Genomic DNA, 21,958 nt, shown 5'->3' with positions numbered 1-21,958 from the left:
GTCTACACTGGTCTATGATTTTTAATTGATCCTGGAACTCTACATCTCAAGAACCCACAATGGTTCCCTGAGTCCCACTTTATAAAGTCCAGATCCTTCTGCCTCTTAGTCGGTCCCCCTTATAGACTTCCTCCAGCTCTCAGCTGAATTTCAGTAAGGCAGTGTCCTTATTGTCCCTCAGTTGTGTCATTTCTTTGGCTCTTGGTTCATGATATTTCCTGCATCAAAAACACCCTTCCTGGAAACAGTTTGACACATACTCAAAAAGCTAAAGATAAAATTTCCATATGATCCAGCAATTCCACTTCTAGGTATATACCCCAAAGAATCAAAAGCGGGGACTCAAACAGATATTTGTGCCTGCATGCTCCTATCAGCATGAATCACAATAGCCAAAAGGTGGAAGAAAACCAAGTGCCCATTGACAGATAAATGGATAAACAAAATGTGGTATAGACATAAAATGGAATGTTAGTCAGCCATGAAAAAGAAGGGAATTCTGACACATGAATAAACCTTGAAACCATGATGCGAAGTGAAATAAGCCAGGCACAAAAAGAAAAATATTGTATGATATCCCATGTGTGCTATTTGTAGAGTGGGTGAATTCATGGAGATGGAAGATGGAGGGGAGGCATTGCTGTAGGGGAGTCATTGCTGTAGGGGAGTTATGGTGGGTACAGGGCTTTTGTTTGGGGTGATGAGAGGGTTTGGTGGGGTGGCGGGGGATGGCCATGGGCATTGTCCAACATTGTAGGTATGCGGGGTACTGCTGAACTGTGCACTTAAAACTAGTTAAGATGGTGAATTTTATGGTATATTTTACGGCAATAATAATTTGCCAAAAAGAAAAGAAAAGAAAAACAGTAACAAAGCTGTCCTGCCCTCTTCCTCCTCTGTGGCCACTCCCTCCCGCTAGGTTTAGCTCCTTCCTTGCTATACTACTGGGGCAGGCCTCTGAGCTACTTAAGCATTTTCAGGAAACACCTTGGCGCCATGCACAGGCTGGTTCCAGAGGAGGACCTCAGATAACGCAACACTATTTTCTTCCTTTTGAAAGAGTGACCCTCTGCAGTCCCCTTCCTGCCCAGGGGCCACTGCTCCCCCTTGGTAGTGGCTGGGAGCCTCCCTGGGGAGCCAGGGACAGGGCGGTGAGCAGTTGCATAACCCGCAGGGAGATTTTTTCCATCGGCCCAGGCGGTGCCAGCTTTCCAGCGGCAGCCACGGCAGGTAGAGGCGCCCTGTCTGGGCCGGCCGTGCCCGGGCGGGGCAGAGATGCTGCGATCTGGAGCCGCTTAGCATAGCTCAGATTCCCCGTGGCGGCTGGGGGCCGGCCGCTCACAGAGCTGCGGGGAAGGATCTGCTGTCTCCTGCCTGCCTGGCTCCGGGGAAGGAGGAGGAGGAGGTGCTGGGGGTGAGCTGCCAGCCAGCCAGGGGTGACCCTCTGGGGCCTGGGACACCCGAGCTGGCCTTCTCCAGTAACCCACTTATCTGCAGGGCCTGCTTCGGCGTGGCAGCCTCAGACAGGGCAGTGCCCGGCCAAGTTCTATCAGGGGATTTAGCAGGGAAAATGAACCCTGGGTGGGGGGTGAGGGCATGCAGGGAAGAGGACACGGTCTGGCAAGGGACACGGGTGATGGTGAAATAATTCCTGACCTGGGTAAAGCTCTCCTGGCCCAGAAGCGAGAGGGAGAAAACCCCAGGCCATTCCCTTTTGTGGCTGTGGCCTGCGCTATTCCCACGCCTGCCTATCCATGCTCCTTCCTCCCCAGTGAAGGAAGCTCCTGGAGCCAGCCAGCTGATGCCTGCTGAATACCTTGTGTGTACCAGTATGGTGGTGGGACACAGAGATGACCCAGACACATTCTTTGCCCCAAGACATGCATGGACACAAGTCTCAGATAAGAAAACTTAAACAGGGGAGCCCAGAAGACTCCATGAAAGGGACACATGGTAAATGTTCAAGAGTCAGAGGAAGGTGAGGTCCCCGGGCTGGGAGATCAGGGAAGGTTTCCTGGAGGAGGCAGATTTGACTAGGAGGAAGAGTACACCTGTCAATCCTGGGCCCACCGCCCAGGAAAACAATAGTCTAAAAGCACTCATTGCCTGCCCTCGTTGTTCCACACTTAATCAGCGTAGGAGGGGGAAATGGAAATGCTGCCCAAGACTGAGGCATGGGGTGGTCTTTGGGAATCCAGGATGGGATAAAGTTAGAAGGGCCTCCCAGTTCATCCCACCAGGGCAGGGCACGCACACTGATGGAGCCATCTGAGTTGGTGTGGCTCAGAGCTGGGGTCCATGCATGCATTACCTCATTTAAGCTCTACCACAACCCAATCATCCCTTCCAGGACAGAAACGTGGGTGCAGAGACATGTTTTAAATGCTCAAGATCAGCATCAAGGCAGCAATCGATGCTACTGCACAGGTTTGCTGCTCCTCAGGCCTTAGCGTTGCTGCCTCAGGGCAAGAAATCCTGTCTAGAGAAATGAGATTCAGGGGCACAACCCACACCTGTCTGCTCCAGATGGCTCAGCTGACCTGATTCGTGAAGCTGCAGGCTGGTCTTGCTCTCCCCTCCTGAACCACCCACGCTCCTAACAACACAGGGCAATGGCCATTTTCACGGGAAAGGAGTGACTTTTGTCCAAGGCTCCCTCAGCCTCTGCACATCTAGAGTCTCTGACAAGGCCTGCAGTAGACTGCCCATGAGACTTGTAAAAGCCCATGCCATGCACAGACAGGCACTTCGGAATTTCTCAGGAGCGGGCTCTCTGTGATTTTGAAGAACATAGCAGTGGCACAGTGGCGAAGAGGCAGGAAGCTGGGCACTTGGTTTTGCAGGAAGCTCACTGGTCTCTGGGGGCCTGGGGCAGTAGTTGGCACAGCAGCAGCACCCAAGGCCCCCCTGATGATATGATGACTGGACACCTGGCATGCTGCTTTTCTGGGCACTTTCCAGGACTGGCTGAGGATCAGTGGTCATTTTCTTTCCTCTGCTTATTTTCGGATTCAAAAATCAAAATGCTTGTTTATGATCCGGTCATTGGCTGCTCTGTCTCACTGAGCACTTCAAAGCTCCAGAGAGAACCACAGGCTTAGCACTCCTGGAAGCCGCATGTTCCCCAGCCCCACCCAAATTGAACAGTCAGGGCGATCTGGTCTAAGCATTGACGTTGAGGTATCCCACCTGGGTCCTTGAATGCAATGCTTAAGATTTGCACAAACAGATTGAAAGACCACAGGGGAGGGCAAATGAATAGAGACATACAGGACCTGCCACAGTACGTGGTATATAGCAGGTGCTCAATAAGCATTGAGAAGAAATAAAGATCGGAGAAAAGCAGGTCATATTTACTCATCCCGAAGCAAGTGCAGACAACAAGTTTGGCAACAAGGCACACGGCTCCTACCCACTGTGGCTCTGGCAGCGGGGGCAAAGAACATGGATAGGAGTCAGGCATTGGCTCTTCCTGTTGGGGGAGCCCAGGGCTGCCACAAAATCCTGGGCAGGGGTCAAGCTCCTGTGGCTGCTGGCCTCCTGTGATGCCAGGCCAGCCTGCCGAGGCCTGTTGGTGCCCATCTTCAGGGAAATGTGTGTGCCAACTCTGCATGTCCCTTGCAGGGCACGGCCTTCAGCATGGGGACAGATGACCCGCGGGGGGCAGGGCAGGAGCTCAGATGCCAGCCATTTTTAGAAAAACAGCCCTCTTCTGGGCTTTTGCAAGCTTCCACACAGCCTGCCCACGGGGAAAGCGTCTTGCACTGCCTCTGGCCCTTTGCTTCAGCCTTTCTGATTTCTAGCAACTGGTGGAGGGGAGCTCGATGTGGGTATGGCCAGGGCTTTTGCTCAAGCTTTGGAATGCACAGAACAATGTGCTTCTATCCCTGGGTGTGCCTGGCTTGGGCCAACATTAAAATTAGTTTACATGCCTGGAGTGCACATCGGCTCAGTGGTGGGTGTGCAGAAATGAGGGAGGGGGTCTGAGAAGAGGGAGAAGATGGAAGGAGGAGATGGGAACCAGGGCCAGCAGCCTGTGTGGTTTCATAGGGACTAGGGCGAATGGAGAGTGCAGGGGTTTCTTCAGGTACCCTTGGCCTCCAGAGGCCCAGAAAGCTCAGAGACTCAGCAACCCCTGGAAACACAGTGGGATTATTCCACAGGGTGGATTTTGAAATCCCAATTGATGACTTCCTGAGATGGATTCTTTTTTGTTTTTTAGAGTCTCACTCTGTCGCTCACACTGGAGCGCAACAGCAGGGTCCTAGCTCTCTGCAGCCTTGACTCCTGGCCTGAATGGATCCTCCTGCCTCAGCCTCTGGAGTAGCTGGGGCTTCAGTAGCAATGCCACCACACCTGCCTATTTTTTTTTTGTTTTTTCAGAGATGAGGTCTTTTTATGTTGCCCAGGCTGGTCTCAAACTCCTGGCCTCAAGCAATCCTCCTGTCTTGGCCTTGCAAAGTGCTGGGATTACAGGCATGAGCCATTGCTCCCAACCATGATATGGATTCTTGATTTTCCCAAGCTTTTGAGCCTTACACCCTATTTAGGATGTGGCATGGGAGCTAGAAGCTCCAGCTAGCCTCGTGATGTTGGGTGAAACTTGCAGCCTCACTGAGCCACTTTCCCCATGTATAAGCCTGGGGAGGGATCCCTGCCCTGGAACCTACCTCCCCTTCACACACAGGAAAGTGCTCAGAAGAGTTTCAAAGCCCCTCATGCCCCAGAGAGCATTGGTACCCATGACTCATGGCTCCACGCCTCCCTTCCACAGCCATTTCCTGAGCATCTACTATGAACCATGAAGCCAGGAGCTGGGGACGGCCGATAACTCGGCCAGGATTCTGGCCATCTAGGAGTTTACAACCTAGACTCCAGGAATCGATATCAGTCTCCCTCCTCCCTTCCTATGTAAAAGACAACAGTTAGGAACTTCAAACTTCTGACAAAAGGGGAATGACTTGATTTTCCAGAGACCTTGAGAGAATCACAAGAGAAGGAGGTTTTCCCCTTAGGAAGAGAGTTAGAGGAATGGCCCAGGTTTTCTTCCCAAGCCTGAAAACATGGGACAAGGAGAGGGGCAGGAGGATGGGAGAAACAGGGGTAGAAGTGGGGGCAACACACACATCCAGTATGAGGTGAGGGTAAGATACATCTTCAAGCTTGTCTCCCACTTGAGAGATTCACTGATAAGGAAAGCCAAGCTAGAAAATCTTGAGTGCCCCTTCTGGGCTAAAGTCATTCCCAGAGACCCCACAGAGTCACCACTCAACTGAGCTTCTATGTATGAAAAGCCCAAAACACAATGCTTGATGATGACCCAGCCAGAAACTCTGAAGAGTTTCTCCGCTCTTTAGCTCAAGGTCAGCTTTTTAACGGGCTGTCTTCTAGAAGTTTCTAGAGAAGAGCAATTTATTTTGAAATCTGGTCACACACCAGATTCTGATTTTGTGTTGTCTTTTCACAACAGGCCTGCTGTGTTTATGACTTGGTTGAGACTAATTTTTTTTTTTTCAAAAAAAGGTATCGCATCCTTCTGTTAGATGTGTTGTTGGCAACGGTTGCTAGGGAGAGCTGGGTTCAGTTACAGACACACTGATGCCGGCTCTAATAATACTTTGCTCTGCATAGCTCGGATGCAGACACCTCTTGGCTAAACAGAGCACACACATTTCAACAGAGGAGGGCTTGAACTTGTACTACCCAAGCCTGTCTCAGCAAAGGAGCATTCCCAGAGCCCACGTGGACGTCCCGGGGCAGTGACAGGGCAGTGCTGGGTGGAGGGGGCTCAGGCTTCCATTCCTGTCATTCCAAAGGTCCCATAAAAAGAGGCACACTCGTTCTTCACTTCTCTGTGAAACTGGAGCCCCTTCACCGCCCTGTATCACACCACAATTCCCTGATGAGGATCCAGGGAAACTTTTGGTTCCTTCTCTAACCCAGGCACCCTGGGCAGTCCACATTCTCCTGGAAGTCGGAAACAATCAATGCACATCATCTAGTTAGTCAGTCTAGTCTGCAGTCAGGACCCTGCAAAGCCGGAGAAGTTGGGAGCCTTGGTGGGAAGGGGTACGGGGAGACAGGCTGAACTGCGAAGTGCGGCCCAGCCTCTGGTACAGCCTGGCACTGTGGGTGAGAATGAGGCCCTTTTCCTAAAACATGTGATAGCTGTTCCAACACATATCCCAGGCCAAGGAAAAGGCAAATGGGAAAAGGAGCTGAGGACAGAGAGAAATGGAGGCAGTGGGAGAGAAGAGGTGGCTTTCATCTCACCAAGGAGGAGGTTCAGGGTGATGACGAGAAGAGCCTGAGGCTGGGGGAGTGGAAGGCATGTTCTCAGCAGCTGAGGCCTCCTGTGTAACGGGGTTCTCCTGCCAGCTCAGGCTGGGAGTTTTCCCCCATGGCTCAGCAGAGAGCCCAGCACCTGGCAGGTATTTCTTGACTAGTTCACGGCATGACAGGCAGAGCCAGCTGATTCATAAGTGGCCGCGATGAAACAGTTCGGTGTCTCTGGGGTGTCCCCTCAATGGTGGTGTTCCACCCTGGCTAACGAATGCCCAGGTTGTGTCCTTGGAGAATCTAATTCAACTGATTAGGGGTAGGCCCCCTGCCTGCTGTGTTCTCATGATTCTCATGCACAGCGAGGCTGAGAACCACTGACCTAAAGAAGACCCAGTATCTGAAATGCAATATTCCCAGGCCAGACCTCCACACTGACAGTCACACTGATGACAGACTGTGCCTTAGTTTGCCCATCTATGAAACAGAGCCACCACCTACAAACCATCAGTCATTCAATGCCTTGTGACTTCCCACTGTGGTCCCTGGACTAGAGCGCTAGCATCTACCAGGAGCATGTTTGAAACGCAGAATCTCAAACCCATCCCAGGCCTCCTGCATCTGAATCTGCATTTAAACAAAATCCCACGTGATTCATATGCACATTCCGGTTTGAGAACCCCTGACCTAATAAAGACAACATGCTTGGCACACTAAGAAATGTCTGTTTTGTTGTGGGGTGGGGGGAGGGGGGAGGGATAGCATGAGGAGATATACCTAATGTTAAATGACGAGTTAATGGGTGCAGCACACCAACATGGCACATGTATGCATATGTAACTAACCTGCACGTTATGCACATGTACCCTAGAACTTAAAGTATAATTAAAAAAAGACAAAAATAATTTAAAAATAAAATAAAGTAAAATACAAAGTAAAAAAAAAAAAGAAATGTCTGTTTAATAAATAGAATTTTACTTACAAGGACACTACTAATAAAAGGGCCACATTTCAGGCAAAAAGGAATTGGCTTGGATGTAAAAACTGAAGACCATTTTGGAGCTGTGGGATTGGTGACAGGGTCCTCTGAGACCCCAGGGTCTCCAGCACTGTCATGGCTCATGAGAATGCTGCTTCTGGGTTCCTTGAGATAGCAGTGCTGAGTCTGGCTGGGAAGGGTTAAAGGACCTTAGACCTTCTCCCTTCACCCACCCTGCACTTCCCACTCCATGGGGGCTGCACCCCAGCTTGGCAAGAGCCCTCAGACCTCTGCTACAGAATGTTTACCACACCTGCGGTTGCCCCTCTCCCTCCATGCTGCCGGCTCCCATCATTGGAGCCCTGGCAGCAAGAGAAGTCAGCCAGGGAGAACGAAGTGTGAAGACGGCTGCTGGGAGCTCTGCTAAGGAGGCACTTCACACCCTGTCCCCTTTGTAGCCTGCATTGCTAAGCCGGGTCCCAGAACTTGTGTGTGGAAGTGGTAGCTGAACCTGATCCTATGGGGGCATCTCGGAGGCTGCCAAACCCAACCAGGTGCTGGTTGGGGACCGAGAGCCAGATGGGCCTTGAGTGGATGGAGCTGAATGCAAACCTCAGGGAGGAAGCAGAGGGGAGGGCTGTGCAGGCTTGGTCTAGAACTGCCTGCCAGGAAGGGATGCAAACATAGTTTGCCAGAAAATGAAGTCAGGTGAAAAAAGACATCCCTGGAGGTGTTAAGAGGGAAAGCAGGTTTTGCTGAGCCCAGCCCATCGCTTTCTTTTCTTGCACCTCTCGGGTTTGGGTGGGGAGGGGCCATGAATTATGCTGTCCAGAAAGGCCCACTCCACCTCTGTCTCCTTGGCTGCAGAGAGAAGGCACAGCACCTGAGGAAGCTCAGCCAGATGTGGTTCAGGTGTGCTCTGGGCCTTGGAGTCAGGGGGTCATTGTGGGATCAGGGCAGCCCCACACTAGCACAGTCCACCCGCCTTCCCATGGCCGCTGAAAGGGCCTTGTCTAGCCACCCAGGAGGCCTGAGAACGCAGATCAAGCCTCTGGTTATACTCTCAAGGGGCTCCCTCCTCGGCTCACATGAAAGCTGGGACTGCAGGTGGTAAACAGGGGTGAGTGGTGGCCTATGTGGATATTTAGATTCCTAAAGACCTGACCCAAAGATACTCCATCCAGGCAAATGGCTGGCTTCCTCCACTGTGGGGGAGGGGAGGAGGAGCTGCTCTGAAACCTCAGAATGTGAGCCGTGACTGTCTTGGGTGGGGGGGTTCCCTTCTTGCCCTGGACTTCAGCTGTCCCTGCAGGCCCCTAGCCCGGGAGAAGGGAGGCTTCCAGCGCCTTCCTTTTCAGACATCCATTTCTCTATGACTACCGAGGGCCCTCCAGCACCAGGCACTGTGTAGCCCCTGGGATACAGAGGTGCAGAAAGTAGAGGGGTTCCCACCTCCGAGAGCCCAAGATAGGGGGGCAGTAACAGCACGCACCCCAGTTTGTCACTGTGGATTCATGTGGCCATTGGTTTAAGTTCAACTCCTTCTTCACTGCAAACCTTTTAAGGACAAAGCTGTGCCCATTGACTGACTGCTGTATCCTCAGTCCCCAGGCTGGTGGCTGGCACACTAGAAATACTCAGTGAATACTAGGAGGGTGACTGAACATTGTGGCTGCAGGATGAGAGGTGCTGGGACAGGAGAAGGGCCAGTGCTTCCTGGAAAGTGGGGCCCCAGCACCACCTGAAGTAGGAGTGTGAGATGCTTCAGGGGGAGGTGCATGCTCAGAGTGGGACAGAGAAGTGAATTCTGGGGGACAGTCTGTCCATGCAGTGTGTAGTGGGAGGTTCAGCCTGGCTGGTGGGGGGTGGGGAGCAGGATGTGGAGTGCCAGTTCTCTGCCCCAGAGACAAGGTGGCACCTGCAGGACTAGGTCTCTTGGGCTGGTCCCAAAGCCTGCATCACTCATGACAGACCTACCATTGAGCCACTATATGCGGTGAGTGGGTTTGTGAGGACTCAGGGGGACCCAGGACAGTTTCCTACTAATGGCAAGGCCTCGGGAGCATGAGAAAGGGAAAGGCTCACACGGGGTCCCTCGTGCCCCTGCCCGGGGCCCCGGCTCATCTCCAGCAGTGCAAAATCGAGGGTACGCTGACGAAGGCTGTTGCTTGCACTTTCCCAGGGAACTATAGAGGCCAAGCTCCAACTGATGACAAACGAATCAGGTCTGGAATCCTTGCTTCCCAGCTTTCAATTTTGTGTTTTTTTCCCTGCTGTAGTGTTTGCCAAACTGTCTCTCAGCACACTAATCCCACAAGAAGTTCTTAGCTGGGGAATGCAGAGGACTTGGTTGAGTTAAACGCAGCCAAACAGGTTCCCTTTCTGCTGGGACATCTGGAGCCTGTCCTAAGCCAGTGCACTTTGTGGTTGATTGAGAGGTGAGTGCAGGGGCCATAGGGCCCCCTTTGTGGCTGACTGTTCCCCAGGATTGATGGTCCGCTGGACACTTGTGGGTGAGGCCACCCTTACCACGGCAGGTTGGAAGAAATGCCCGATCTAAGGTGGCCCCTGCAGCCAGCTGCCCTCCCCGCAAGTGCCCCATGCCCTGGGTGCCTGTCTGCCACTGGGTCTGGCTGGGTTACTTGGAGCTGGCAAACACTGTCTACAACTCTTGCCCCATCCTGGCCCTTTTTTGAAAAACAAAACCCGAAGCTGAGACCATAGGCCGATGCTGTCCCTGACTCCCCTGTGCCGGGTGCTTTGTGGCAGACAGGCTTCTTTGCCCGCCACTCTCCACACGCTCCCAGGACATTCCGGCCCGCGCGGAACATGCCCCATGTGCAAATCCCTCAGGTAATGCGGGAATTCGTCACCAGGGGAGTGTGGGCGATCCAGGAATGGGAACCTGATCAGGGCCTGGAGCAGGAAAAGAAGCAGCCCAGGCTGGCCAGGGAGGGCTCATGTTGCAGTGAGTGCAATTCACATGCAGAGGAGAGGGTGGGTGGGGATGGAGCCCTGCCGGCTGCATGTGGAGGTGGCCTTAGCGGCAACTTCCTCCCAGCTTTTAGGGAAGATGGCAGACTGCGAACCACATGGTTAAGGTGAGGGTGGCCATATGCCCTTGTTTACACCTGTTGTCTAGGCATAATTATGAACTGAACCCCCTTTGACTTTCACAAGTGTTGCAGTTTGGATGATCTGTTGTATGGTCACCCTAGTTAAGATGGCCCTATAGCCTGCCATTCTACTTCATTACTTGGAAACTACCATTTTATCTCATCTGGACCAGCAACTCACTTTGTATCTCCACTAGTCTCTAAAATACAAAATAGGAGGAAAGGAGAAATGGCTCTCCCCCAGCCAAGAGTCTCCAAGGACAGTCCCAGGACCTGGTGTGGCCACCATCCCATGACCCTGCTATCTCTCCCTGATGTCACCAGTTCTGGGGTCACCAGCTCATCTGCTACTGCCCATACAGACAAGCAGGTACTTGTGAGATGAAACATTGCTAAGCTCCATCCAAGTGCATGCGCCCACTCCCACGACACCCACTGGACGCGGGTCTCCATGGAGGAAGCAATGATCAGGGGTGGGGTTACACTCTTGGAGGTGAAGGGATATTAAGAGGGAAAGAGCAAGGATGAAGACAGTCTTGCATCGCTGTGCCTTCCCTCTGCCCAGGAGCCATAGTGTGTCGGCAAACAGACTATCCCTTTTCTGCTCATGTGTGGCTTTGCTCAAACCCATCTCACTACCAGCGATGACCAACTGCATATCTGCAAAGGTCTAAGGACCTAGCCCTGGGTGGAAGGAGGAGGAAAAGAGAAGTCCACAGCAAGTTCCTGTCTGCTTGGATGTGGAGAGGTCAAAGCACAGAGCCAGGTTGAGACCAAGAGCCAGCCTCTTATGAAAATAGAAAGTGGGAAAGGCTGGTTAAACATAAAGCACCTATAAAATTATATTGGTCCATCGTAACCAGGGAGCCCACACATAAACACACACAAATCCAGCCGCTCATTCCTGGCCCCTTAACTGCCTTTGTGTTTTCTATAATTAATCGGGCAAGGGCAGAACTTGGGAAAAGTCCAACTGTGGCAAGAACTCGCAGCCTTCTCACTAGGAAGAACTCACCGAACGCAGAGGGGCAGGGGGCGTTGGGCGGTGGCGGCCGGTTACCTGCAGCATGTTGAGGAGAAGGCTCCGGAACTTGGTCCCCTCCACCATAAAGAGCGCCATCTTGTCGCAGAGCTTGGCAGCGGTGAAGGCGAAGCTGCGGTCGGACACAGCCTTCTGGTAGATGGTGCGCACGATCTCACCCAGCATCTCCTCGGAGTTGGTGGAGTTCTGGGCCTCCTCCATGAAGGTGGTGAGCTTGGCGTCCACATCGCTGCTGTTGTTCCGCATGCTGTTCAGGATCTCGATCAGCTTGTCCATCTTGTTCTGCTGGGGAGTGGTCGTCTCCACGGCCACTTCATCCTGGGGGTGTCAGAGACAAATGAATGTGCCTGAGTGAAGCCGAGGTCTCTGTGCAGGGGTGTCCTGGTGGAAAGAGGGTGGCCACCCCCAGAAAGCAGGACCAGGCCTACTTTCCTGGATCTGAGGGCTGGTCCCTCTGGGAACCTCCACCAAAGACCCCTCATGTGCCAAAAGCTCCTTGTTGCCTTTTTTCTTGGCCCCTATGACATCCATAGGGCTGATACTGTTTTTGGGTTCTAGCTCCTACCCAGGATTCTCATATACATTGGCTTTTTTTGTTTATTTTTCCATCAAATGTCTTAATCTAGAAATGATTTAATGGAGCCTATGAAAGAGGAAATAAGATAACAAATATGAAATCGGGCCAAAGAGAAAATGAGGGTAGGAAGACTTGGTCAGGAAGGCAGGTCAGATCCAAAATGCCTGCAGTGGTAGTTAAAAGTGGCCCAGGCAGTGGCCACCTTGTCCCCCACACCCTCAGCTCCGAATGCCCAAGGATGACTTGTTCTCTGGGCATAGGGCCCCCTGTGGGCACAGCCCTGGCTTTTTGTCCTGTGGAGACTGTGCTGGTCTTCTGTAGACATATGCCACACACCAAGGAATCCTCCCATGTGCCACTAAAACAGTTGGTGCTTCTAGGAGGGATATTACAAGTAAAAAGCTCTACAGCCTTATGAGGTTTCACTGCAACTAGGACCAGACCAGGGGCTTGAAGAAGAAAAAAATGTCATCTTATTGTGTTGACTCATTCTTGGTGGCCAAGAATGGGAATAACTTAACTGCAGGGAAGTGAGATCTGGCTGAAACGGCAGGGTCAGGGTCATGAAAGGAGATCCAAGCTTGTTCTTCTGTCCCCGACAATAGAAGCTCTGGGCTAGAAGGCACAGACCAAGGTTCCAGATCCCACTCTCTGCCTCTAGCTGTGTGGCTTTGGGCAAGTGATTTCACTCTCTGGGCCTCAGTTTCCTCATAGGTAACACGGTGAGGTTAGACAAGAAAATCTATAGCTTTCCTTGAGCCCTTCCATGGTGGGATCGAGTTCCAAGGGCAGCTAGTCTCTGGCTTGAGAACTAAATACTCAGGAGGCTGAGGCAGGAGAATGGCATGAACCCGGGAGGCGGAGCTTGCAGTGAGCCAAGATTGCGCCACTGCACTCCAGCCTGGGCGACAGAGCAAGACTCTGTCTCAAAAAAAAAAAAAAAAAAAAAAAAAGAAAGGGCTGAATCCTGGGTGAAGGAATAGGGTATCCTAGTTCTTCTCCTCAAACCCAACCACCTCTTCAGGGAAGGCTAATCTTGAGTCCCTGGGTAAAGTTAACAGGACACAACTCCCCACCCCAAGAGACATCTCATGCTTTACCTGTCTCTTGAAAGGGAGAAGGAAAGTGTTGCTCTCCCTGATGAAAATGTTTAGGATGTGGCTGGTTGGCCACCTAGGATTTACCCTTTTTTAGAGTGAGCAACTAGCAGAGTGGGGAGTGACCCAGCCTGAGCCTGAGCCCATGTCTTCTTGATCCAGGAGTTCAGAAGGCCTCACCTGAGTGGAGTCCTTGAAACTGATCTATAGGTGCTATAGATCTACCTTCTCTGTTCCATTCCCACATGTACCCCTCTCTTCAGACCATCTGGGCCCCAGGGCAGGAACAGTGGTCTGCATATAGAATAGGAACTACCCACAAGAACATATCTGTCCACGTTATTATATTTAACCTTCACAGTCTCCCAGCAAGGTGTGTAGTATTAACACCCATTTTACAGACGAGTAACTGGGGCTCAGGGAAGTTAGGTGACTTGCCCAAGACCACCCATCCAGTCAAAGGCAAAGTGAGTCTGAGCCTGCTCAGCTGCTCTCTAAAGCCCCGTGCTGTTTCCACTCTGCTGCCCTGCAGTTACATTTAGCAGAACTCTAGAGGACTTGGTGGGGAGGATACTGGGAGCAGCATCTCACCTTCAAGAGTGGATCCAAGAAGAGGTCTGACCTGCCTTATCCTGCCTGAGTGTGGACCTTGGGCCTGGCCTCTGGGGCAAGAGCTGGAGGAGAGATGGCAGTAGGGGAGGATAGAGGAGAAGCCCAGAACATGGAGCTCTGCAGAAGCCCCAGGAGGAAGACTCTGTAGGCCCTGCTGCTGTGTGGGGATGGCTGTGGGCAAGTTGGCCTTTCTTGGGACAGTTCCTCTCCAGGGTGACCTTACCTGTGCCCTTGCTGGGCAGTGGGGTCGGGGGTGGTGGCCCTGGGGTGAGCACAATGGACTTAATGCTGCAAGTATAAATCCCCATCCCTCTTCTGGAGGTTTAGGGTCATCTCCTGAAGCTACGGGCCAGGCCAGGACCAGGGTGTAGAAAGAGGCTCCTGGGAGCAAAAGTAAGGAGGCCTCACTCTCGGGTTCATGTTGGCACAGGCAGGCACCTGGGTGATGCTGAGAATGGAGCTGCCTTACGGTTTGCACTGCAGAGCACTCCCTGGCTGCTGGGTGATGAAGGCGGGAAACAGGAAGGCTGGAATCAGCCTGCCCCCACTCTGAACAACTCACCTCTGCTCCCCACTCTGGCAGAGACCACTGCCTGGATGGTACTTACCTGTAGAAAAGCTTCAGTCCTTATTTCATAAGCTCCACGTTTCCCCAAGCGCCCTTCAGCACAAACAATATCTAACCCTAGAATATGCTCCCCGCACCTCCCCCATCACTTCCAGGCATGCATCTCTTCCCCCGACTTCCTTGGGCTGGGGGCTGGTGCCAAGTGCCTACCCTGGGCCTCTTGGAGGTTGGAAGGTGAAAAGCCCAAGTGTGCTGGAGGGGTTCATGATGGCCCTACCTGCTGGCAGTGGTGGACCAGTGTGGTGGGTCCCCACAGTGACCGAAGCCCCTGCTTCCCCATACACGGCTCCTCAGACCCTCAAACCCACAAGGCTCTGCACTGTGCCCACCTACCAAAGTGCCTACCTCTTGCTGTCCTCCCTGGTGCAAGAGAAGAACAAAAATTCAATTACCGGTACCTTTTCCTTTAGCCTTCGCCGCAGTCTGTCTTTGGAAGACTGGAGCAGGGTAATTTTGGGCCGCTCCCCGATGCGCTCGGGAAGAATACTGTCTTTACGTTTTGTCTCAACCTCTGGCCCCCCTGGCTGCTGTGGGGGCAGCCGCTCAGAAGCCACCGGGGCCAGGGTGTCAGGGCTGCGGGGGGCCTCAAGGCTGCCGTGCCTGATGTCCCCTGCAGTGTCCTCTAGTTTTGGGCTCTCGATGGTCATGGTCTCTTTGGCATTGCGGTGTGCGCCTGCCTCCCCCTTGTCGCCTGGTGGGTGCTTCATATTGCCATGGTGCCAGCGCCGGTTCTGGCTGTAGCCGTGGTGAGTGGGCCTCCCTGAGGGGTGGGGTGCTGAGCCCCCCTGGTAGGATTTCTGGTGGTCCCTGTTGTGTTTGGCACTGCCTGGCTGGTGGTCACCATGCTGTTGGGGCTTGTTCCCCCCCGGAGGTCTCTGCTGCCGCCTGCAAACAGAAGAGGAAAGACAGAGAAGGCGATCACTGGAAGGGCTGGTCAGAGTCTCTGTGCCCAGCCGCCAGAACAGGAAGTCATTGCCTTGTCCATATATTCATTCTTCCAACAAACACTTCCTGAGCACCTTCTACGTGCCAGAGTCTGTAACAGAGCCTGGGGATACAGCAGAGAACAGGCAGACAGGTCCTTGCTACTGCAGAGGACCAAAGCCAATTCTTTCCTTAAAATCAGTACTTTATTCACTTACTAGAATATGTGTGAATGCAAGCATGTGGAACAAAATTAAAAAGATCCAGTAGCAGATAACAGTGAACCCTCCTGCCTCTGACTCTGTCATCACGTATGGCCTTTGGAAGCAGCCGTTCCACGTGTGTGAATCTTCCAGACATATTCTATGCACATACCAGCAAAGATGCATACACAGACCTGCTTCTCACAAGCACTTTCCTATGAATGACTGTTCACCATAATGTTTTTTGAAAAGTTATATCCCTTTCAAACAACTTTTTTTTTTGGAACATTGTCATTGTCACCCCCAAACCCACAAACTACATGTGCTATAAGAAGTTTTCATGGGCTAAATTGTGTCCTCCATCCACCCCACAAAACTTCATATGTTGAAGCCTTAACCCCCAATACTTCAGAATGTGACTGTATTTGGAGATAAGATATGACGGATCACCTTTAAAGAGGTGATTAAATTAAACGAGGCTGTTAGGGTGGGCCCTAATCTGAACTGACTAGTGGCCTTATAACAAGGGGAAACTTTGACACACAGAGACACCAGGGAGGCTGCATGCCCAGAAGACCACATGGAGACACAGCAAGAAGGCGACCATTTGCAAACCAAGGAGAGAGGCCTCAGAAGAAACCAACCCCACCAACACCTTCATCTTGGACTTCCAGCCTCCAGAAGTGTCAGAAAATAAAATGCCTCTTGTTTATGCAGCCCAGTTAGTGGTACTCTGTTATAGCAACCTAGTAAACAGATACAGAAGGAACATTTAACATGATGGGTGTAGGTCAAGACAGGCTCATCTGACAACACTTTCTAAGCACAGGGAACAGGTATGAGTTGTGCAGCAGGAACAAACCCCAAACTTTTGAGTTGTGGCCAAAAGGCAAACGAAAGGATGGTGAGGGGCATTCTCATGACCCTTCTAGCTGGCTCAAAGGCTGCTTCCTGCCACTCAAAGCACTACTATGTTCAAACTCCATCTTACCCTCAGGGTGTTTTCAATGCCACAACTTTACTGGAAGTGCAGTTGGAGCACAAGATAAGCATGAATTCCTCAAAGGTTGTAAAATAGGGGAAAGATTTTGCAGAAAGATAATGTTAGCTTCTAAAGAATAAGCTCTGCACCTCCTCTGTGACCTATCTTGGGTACCACAGACCCTCATTGCATTGCATGTTATGAACAAATTGTATTTATTTACTTACAACTTATTGCTTATTACTTATATAAATTCAATTTTAATATTTACTTGATACATTTTTATCTGTGAAAAATTGAGGGTATCCTGGGTTGGGGTTAAATGCATTATTTTTTCCCACTAAAATTAATAAAAATTTTTTTTTCACTGAAAAGCCACCATTGACAAGCTTAGTAGCTCATTATCCCCAATGGGGATGACAGTCCCTTTGACACCACCCTGTTGGGGTGCTGGGTACCTTGTCACAGTCTAGGCCCCTCATTGGGCCTCCGCTGGAGTGGTAGGTGGGGGTGGGGCTACAGTTCCTGCAGGGGTGTTTGGCTGGAGGAAAGTAGCTACTGTCTTGAGTTTTCTGTCTTGCTAGGCTGCCCCTTCCCTGGTCCTCTGGCCAGAAAGAGTGGGCTTTTGTTGGGGCTCCATTTGTCTGCTCAGGCCTCATGGTGTTTCTGGGTCTCCAGTTTCTTTAGCTCCAAGTCTGGGATATCTGAGCCAAGAGGAAGACCCCAGGAACTCACCAGTGTGTCATTCTTCAGTTCCCAAGGTCCCTGGCCTGTCTGTCTTCTTTCTACCTTTTGGAGTCTTCTTAGGTTTCTTTTTATATACAGTGTCCAAGGTTTGGGGTTGCCTGTATTTATTTCAATAATTTAAGAGTCATTATTAAAATATCTGTAAAAATCTGGTACCCTGAACTGAATCCTGCTGACTAGGCCTACCCTGGGCCCTTCTCAGGAGGCCTGCGTGACATTTTTCATCCTTGGTGTCCAAGTTCAATCTTGTTGGGTTCTGATATACATTCCTGGGCAAGAGCACTGTTGCCTTGACACTTGGGTGGGAGAGGCAGCCCCTCCATTCCCAAACGCAACCCCCTCCTCACTGGCATTGCTGAAATGTTCAGTTTCACTCCCCATGGCGGGGTAGGAGCTATCAGCACCAGCACCTGGAGAAGAGTTGGGCCCCATGAGAAAAGTGGGGCCCTTGAGTCAGGTTCCTCCCAGTGATGCTACCACCAACTGGCCTTCCGATTACCCAGCCCAGCCCAGTCCCAAATGCCTGAGTCAGCGGGGAGGGCTGCAGCCCTCATTCTGCAGAGTGTAAGGCAACCCCCATTGGAAAGCCCAGAAGAAACTGTGGCCCACAGACCACTCTCCAGGGTGCCTCGTGCCTGTGACTTTTTGTGAATTCTCCCTCCTTTAACTTCTCAGTTACTTTCAACTAATTGCTCCTTCCATTCTCTTTGTTCTTTCAATGTGAGTTATTTTTAAGCCCAGAGAGGAACCTTGGAAATTCCCTGGCAGATAATAATTGATTCTCACAACTTTTGTCATCCTTATTTAGAATTTTTGTGGCGCCTGCAGCTATGGCCCAAGAAATGTCCCCAAAGGATGGTTGACCAAGCCCTTCCCAACATCCGTCTTGAAACTGCCCGGTTTCCCACTTGCCATATCAGGGGTTTCCCTCTCTCTACCCAGTGCACTCCTCCACCCCCAGAAAAGAAAACAACTTCTGTCTACCTGGAGGGGAAAGGAAGTAATTGCTACATGGCTGGTGGTCAGGGGCTCCAGAAAGAAATCAGCTGGCTCCTGCAGGGCTTTTGCTGTTCATTCCTGGAAATCTGGAGGGACCTGGAATTCCATGTCTTCCTAGTTTGAAAGAGCTTGGAGCCAGCCAGCCCTGACAATATAGCACTGGCCAAGAATGCCCCAGGCCACTTGGCATTAGTGGGAGTTCTCAGGCTCACCCTTGCTGGGTGGCGGCTCCTTTGCACATGTGGAAAGCCATCGTAGGTGGAAAGGAAGCCAGGGAGTCCACCTCAAGTGTTCCCTCCTAATTGGGTAGGCAACACTAACAGGTTCAAAAGAAGGAGCTCTTGATATGGAGCTAAACAGCAGATGGAATCAGCTGGGTGAGACCTCAGAGGGCAGGGAAGAACCCAGATGCCACTGGAGGAAGAGGCACTAAGACTGTCCCTCTGTCCTCCCTTTTCCTTCTTCCTGCACAAGGCCTTGCTTAGTTCTCAGGGTGAGTGATTGCTGGGACTGGCCTCTGTGTGCAGGCAGGCCAAGAACCTTCCTTTCCATTGGACAGATAAGACAACTGAGGCTCCGTGAGGTGCACTCCTACAGCAGAGGGCCTGCCAGGGGCTCCAGGAGTGGGCTAAGCCTGTCAACTAATCACAGCACCTTGCAGCCACCTCCCATCTGTCTCCCATTCACCTTTAGATACAGCCTCCTTGGCTGATGAACACTCAGGGACAAGGACCGCAGTGACCTATAGTAACGGACAGAAAGGGCTGAATGGCCACTGAGACCTCGGTGGTGATAACTGCATGAGGTCCAAGTTCTTTGCCTGAGAAGGAGCCAAGAGGGCCGCTAAGGGCACTGGAACAGACTTGGGGTTGGGCCTCATTCCCCAACAATGGAGACCCAGGCTTCCCTGCTCTGGCCATTCACAAATATTTGTCAGCGGTCGTTGGCTGGGCCAGCCAAAACCAGCTCCTCTCTCTTCTGTATTTGCTGGCGCTGGGTTTCGTCGATACCTTCATTCAGGGGCCAGCTGGATCCTCCCCACGAAACCTGTGGGTTTGGGGTTTGGCTGGGCCAGGGATGAGCCGCTTTTGCTCCCAGCAACCCGGCAAGGAGGCTGCACTTGGTCTCAGACACATGGACATGTGGGTCCTGGGTTGGGAAACATACTGGACACCCAGTTTTGCAGCCCTGCAAGCAAGAAGGGCAAAAACCCACCTCTCTGCCTCTTTATTTCTGGGGAAGTCTTCTTCGGGTGAGGAAGAACAGCCCAGGAGATAAGATTAATATTCCATTTGTGCTACTGGCAACACCTGCTATTAGGAAAATAATGCTTTCTTTTGGAGAATGGAAATTGTCAGTTTATGCTTTTTCCATCGTTCATTTAGTTTATTCTTTACTCTTTGGGTTCTGAAATCAGATGTCTTGTTTTACTCTAAGACTGCTCTCTTTTATACAAAAAAACAAAAATGTTCTCGGAACACCACAGCTGCATTTTGGGAGGTGGGTGTAGGGAGAATAACTTCAAATTTTGTTTAAAAAAAATGGTTTTAACAGCAGTCCAAATGGAGACAAATGTTCCTCTGTTCATTTTTTATTTCATAATCGTTCCCAACTAGATATTCTGAGTGCCACTGACTTATTATGGTTCTCTCCATGTCGGACACTTTACCACATAATTTGTAGGTCTGCTTAAAAATTTCTGAAAGCAAAATTCCTAGGGCAAGTGGTTTTAAAACTATGCATGGGCTCATATTTCTTGCCTTCAGGAAAAGTGATGACTGCTTATTACCAGCGTAGGCACCTCCACTCCTGCCCACCTACACATGCCCTGAGTGAGCTCTGCCTGCCCTGGCCCAGTCACCTGGGACAACGCAAGGGTTGCGGTGAGGCTCGGAGGCACAGGCACCAGCAATTTCTCTGCAGCTCAGGGGCTGCTTAGCCGAGCGATGGCATATAGGACCCAGGAACAAAAGTCGCCACACACACCCACCCCGGTTTGCAGAATGATGGGGAAGCTTAAAAAGGAAAAGTATAAGGGAGGGGAGGTTTTCTTCCCTCATGAGGGAGTCAACCAAGGGACATCATGGTATTGGCTGATGAACACTCAGAGACAAGGATCACAGTGACCTGTACTGACGGAGCACCCATGGTGCGTGCAGGGCTGATTCGGATGATGGGTATCCGCTGAAGGACACTCCTTGCCAGGTCTGTCTAGGGGATGGCAGCCTGCACAGAGCCTGGCACTGTGCCACTCATAGTTGCGTGGGCTGGGTGATCTCACCTCTCTGTGTCTCTGTTTCCAGCTGTGCCGGTCCCCACCTGAGGGGCAGTTGTGAGGATTACATGAGTTACAGCATGACGGATGAGAAAACCAAGGTCCAGAGAGGTTGCTTTGTTGTTCTAGGGTCGCCCAGCTAGTTAGTGGCAAAGCCCTCACTGGAACTCAGATCTGTGTTTCTGCTGTAACACGCCATATGACTGGATTTAACAATTACTTATTGGAGATCTCAGTGCTCTTTGGAGAACTGGGGGCATCGCTACAAAGCTTAGGCAACGCACGGGCCCTGTAATTGCCAGGGCCATCATTATCATGATGGCGGCAACAGCAGCACTAGACCAGCTACTTCCTGAGCACTCCCTCCTAACAACTCTGAGAGGAGAGGGCCAGCATGCATCAGAAACACTCCTGCCACCGTGGGCGGCCAGCCAAGCTGCGGACTCTCCCACTCCAGTAGATTTTGTGGCTCTCTTGCTCAGAGTTGGGTAGAAAACAATTCAAGATCGAGGTCTTTGCCAGCCTAGGCAAAAGTTCATGTAAGAAGTGTGGTAGCTCACTGCATGGACTAAAAGCTTTAGAAATCAGATGTTTACCTCGCCAAACGATGCTCTGGAATAGATGAAAGGTCTGATTGGTACCTCTGTACCCTACAGGCAAAGACTTTTCTCACCAACTGTAGAATGAATGAATGAATGAACAATAAATGATGCAGAGAAAGGCTGGTTCATTATTGTTTCATTAATTAAACACATGCTGAGACTCTGTTCTGCCCAGAGGTTAATCAGAAATGTCAGTGGGTTCACCTGAGGCCACATAGCTCCTGCAGCCCTCTGAGAGAAGTTGGGGTGGAGGCAGGGTGTGTGTGTGACTAAGCTGTTCAGCTGTCCCTATGGAGTCCTTCAGCACTCCCCTAATCCTATCCAGGTCTCAAGGTCCAGACCTGAGCAGGAGCTTTCCTCAGCTCCCAGGGTCCCACCCGAGCCCTCCAGAATCCTGATATGATTACAGTCTGGAACGCCCTACATCACACCCATGTCTCTGTCACCAGAGTGTCTTGTGTGTGCCTCTGAACTGCTCCCAAAGCATCCACTTCCTTCAGATGAGGCAGAACCTTCTCTCTATCTTCCTTGTGGTCTGGGGAGGGGAGGTAGCAATGACTCCAGCGCACAGGGCTGCTGCCTTCATGAAGCTGAGGGTCCATTTGGAGAGACAGATGTGAATCTATTAGTTACAGAAACAGGTCTCTAGTTTCATCCCAGGACAAGAATCACGAAGGAAAGGAAGCAGAGAGCGGCACAGGCCTATGTTCTACTCTGGCCTGGAGGCAGGACTGGCCACATAATGAGTGGAACCCAGTGCAAGATGAAAATGTGGGCCCCTGGTTCAAAAGCTATTGAGAAAGTCAAGACAGCCACATTGAAGCATAAACCAAGCGCAGGCCCTGGACTCGGGCAGTTCACACACTCTGAGGGTGGCCCCGAGGCCACAGGACTCA

General features: G+C 51.5%; 1 protein-coding gene across 13 annotated transcripts in view; it reads right to left on the bottom strand.

The window, feature by feature from the left end:
- CTIF (cap binding complex dependent translation initiation factor) overlaps nucleotides 1-21,958 on the bottom strand; it is a 327,368-nt gene that overhangs the window by 90,163 nt on the left and 215,247 nt on the right. For 7 of the 13 annotated variants that reach the window (XM_024235924.3, XM_063716893.1, XM_063716889.1 and 4 more), the window contains 2 exons: nucleotides 14,729-15,215; nucleotides 11,435-11,734 (listed from right to left, as the gene is read on the bottom strand). In XM_024235924.3, the coding sequence (XP_024091692.3) occupies nucleotides 11,435-11,734; nucleotides 14,729-15,215 (787 nt within the window). Of the gene's footprint in view, nucleotides 1-11,434; nucleotides 11,735-14,722; nucleotides 15,216-21,958 lie in introns of all 13 variants that reach the window. The other 6 variants (XM_054537883.2, XM_024235923.3, XM_054537885.2 and 3 more) reach the window with 1 other exon arrangement.

This window comes from Pongo abelii, chromosome 17, assembly GCF_028885655.2.
Source record: "Pongo abelii isolate AG06213 chromosome 17, NHGRI_mPonAbe1-v2.0_pri, whole genome shotgun sequence".
NCBI classification, from domain to species: Eukaryota; Metazoa; Chordata; class Mammalia; order Primates; family Hominidae; genus Pongo; species Pongo abelii.
Note: the sequence above shows the minus strand (reverse complement) of the source record. Positions and strands in the feature narration are given on the sequence as shown.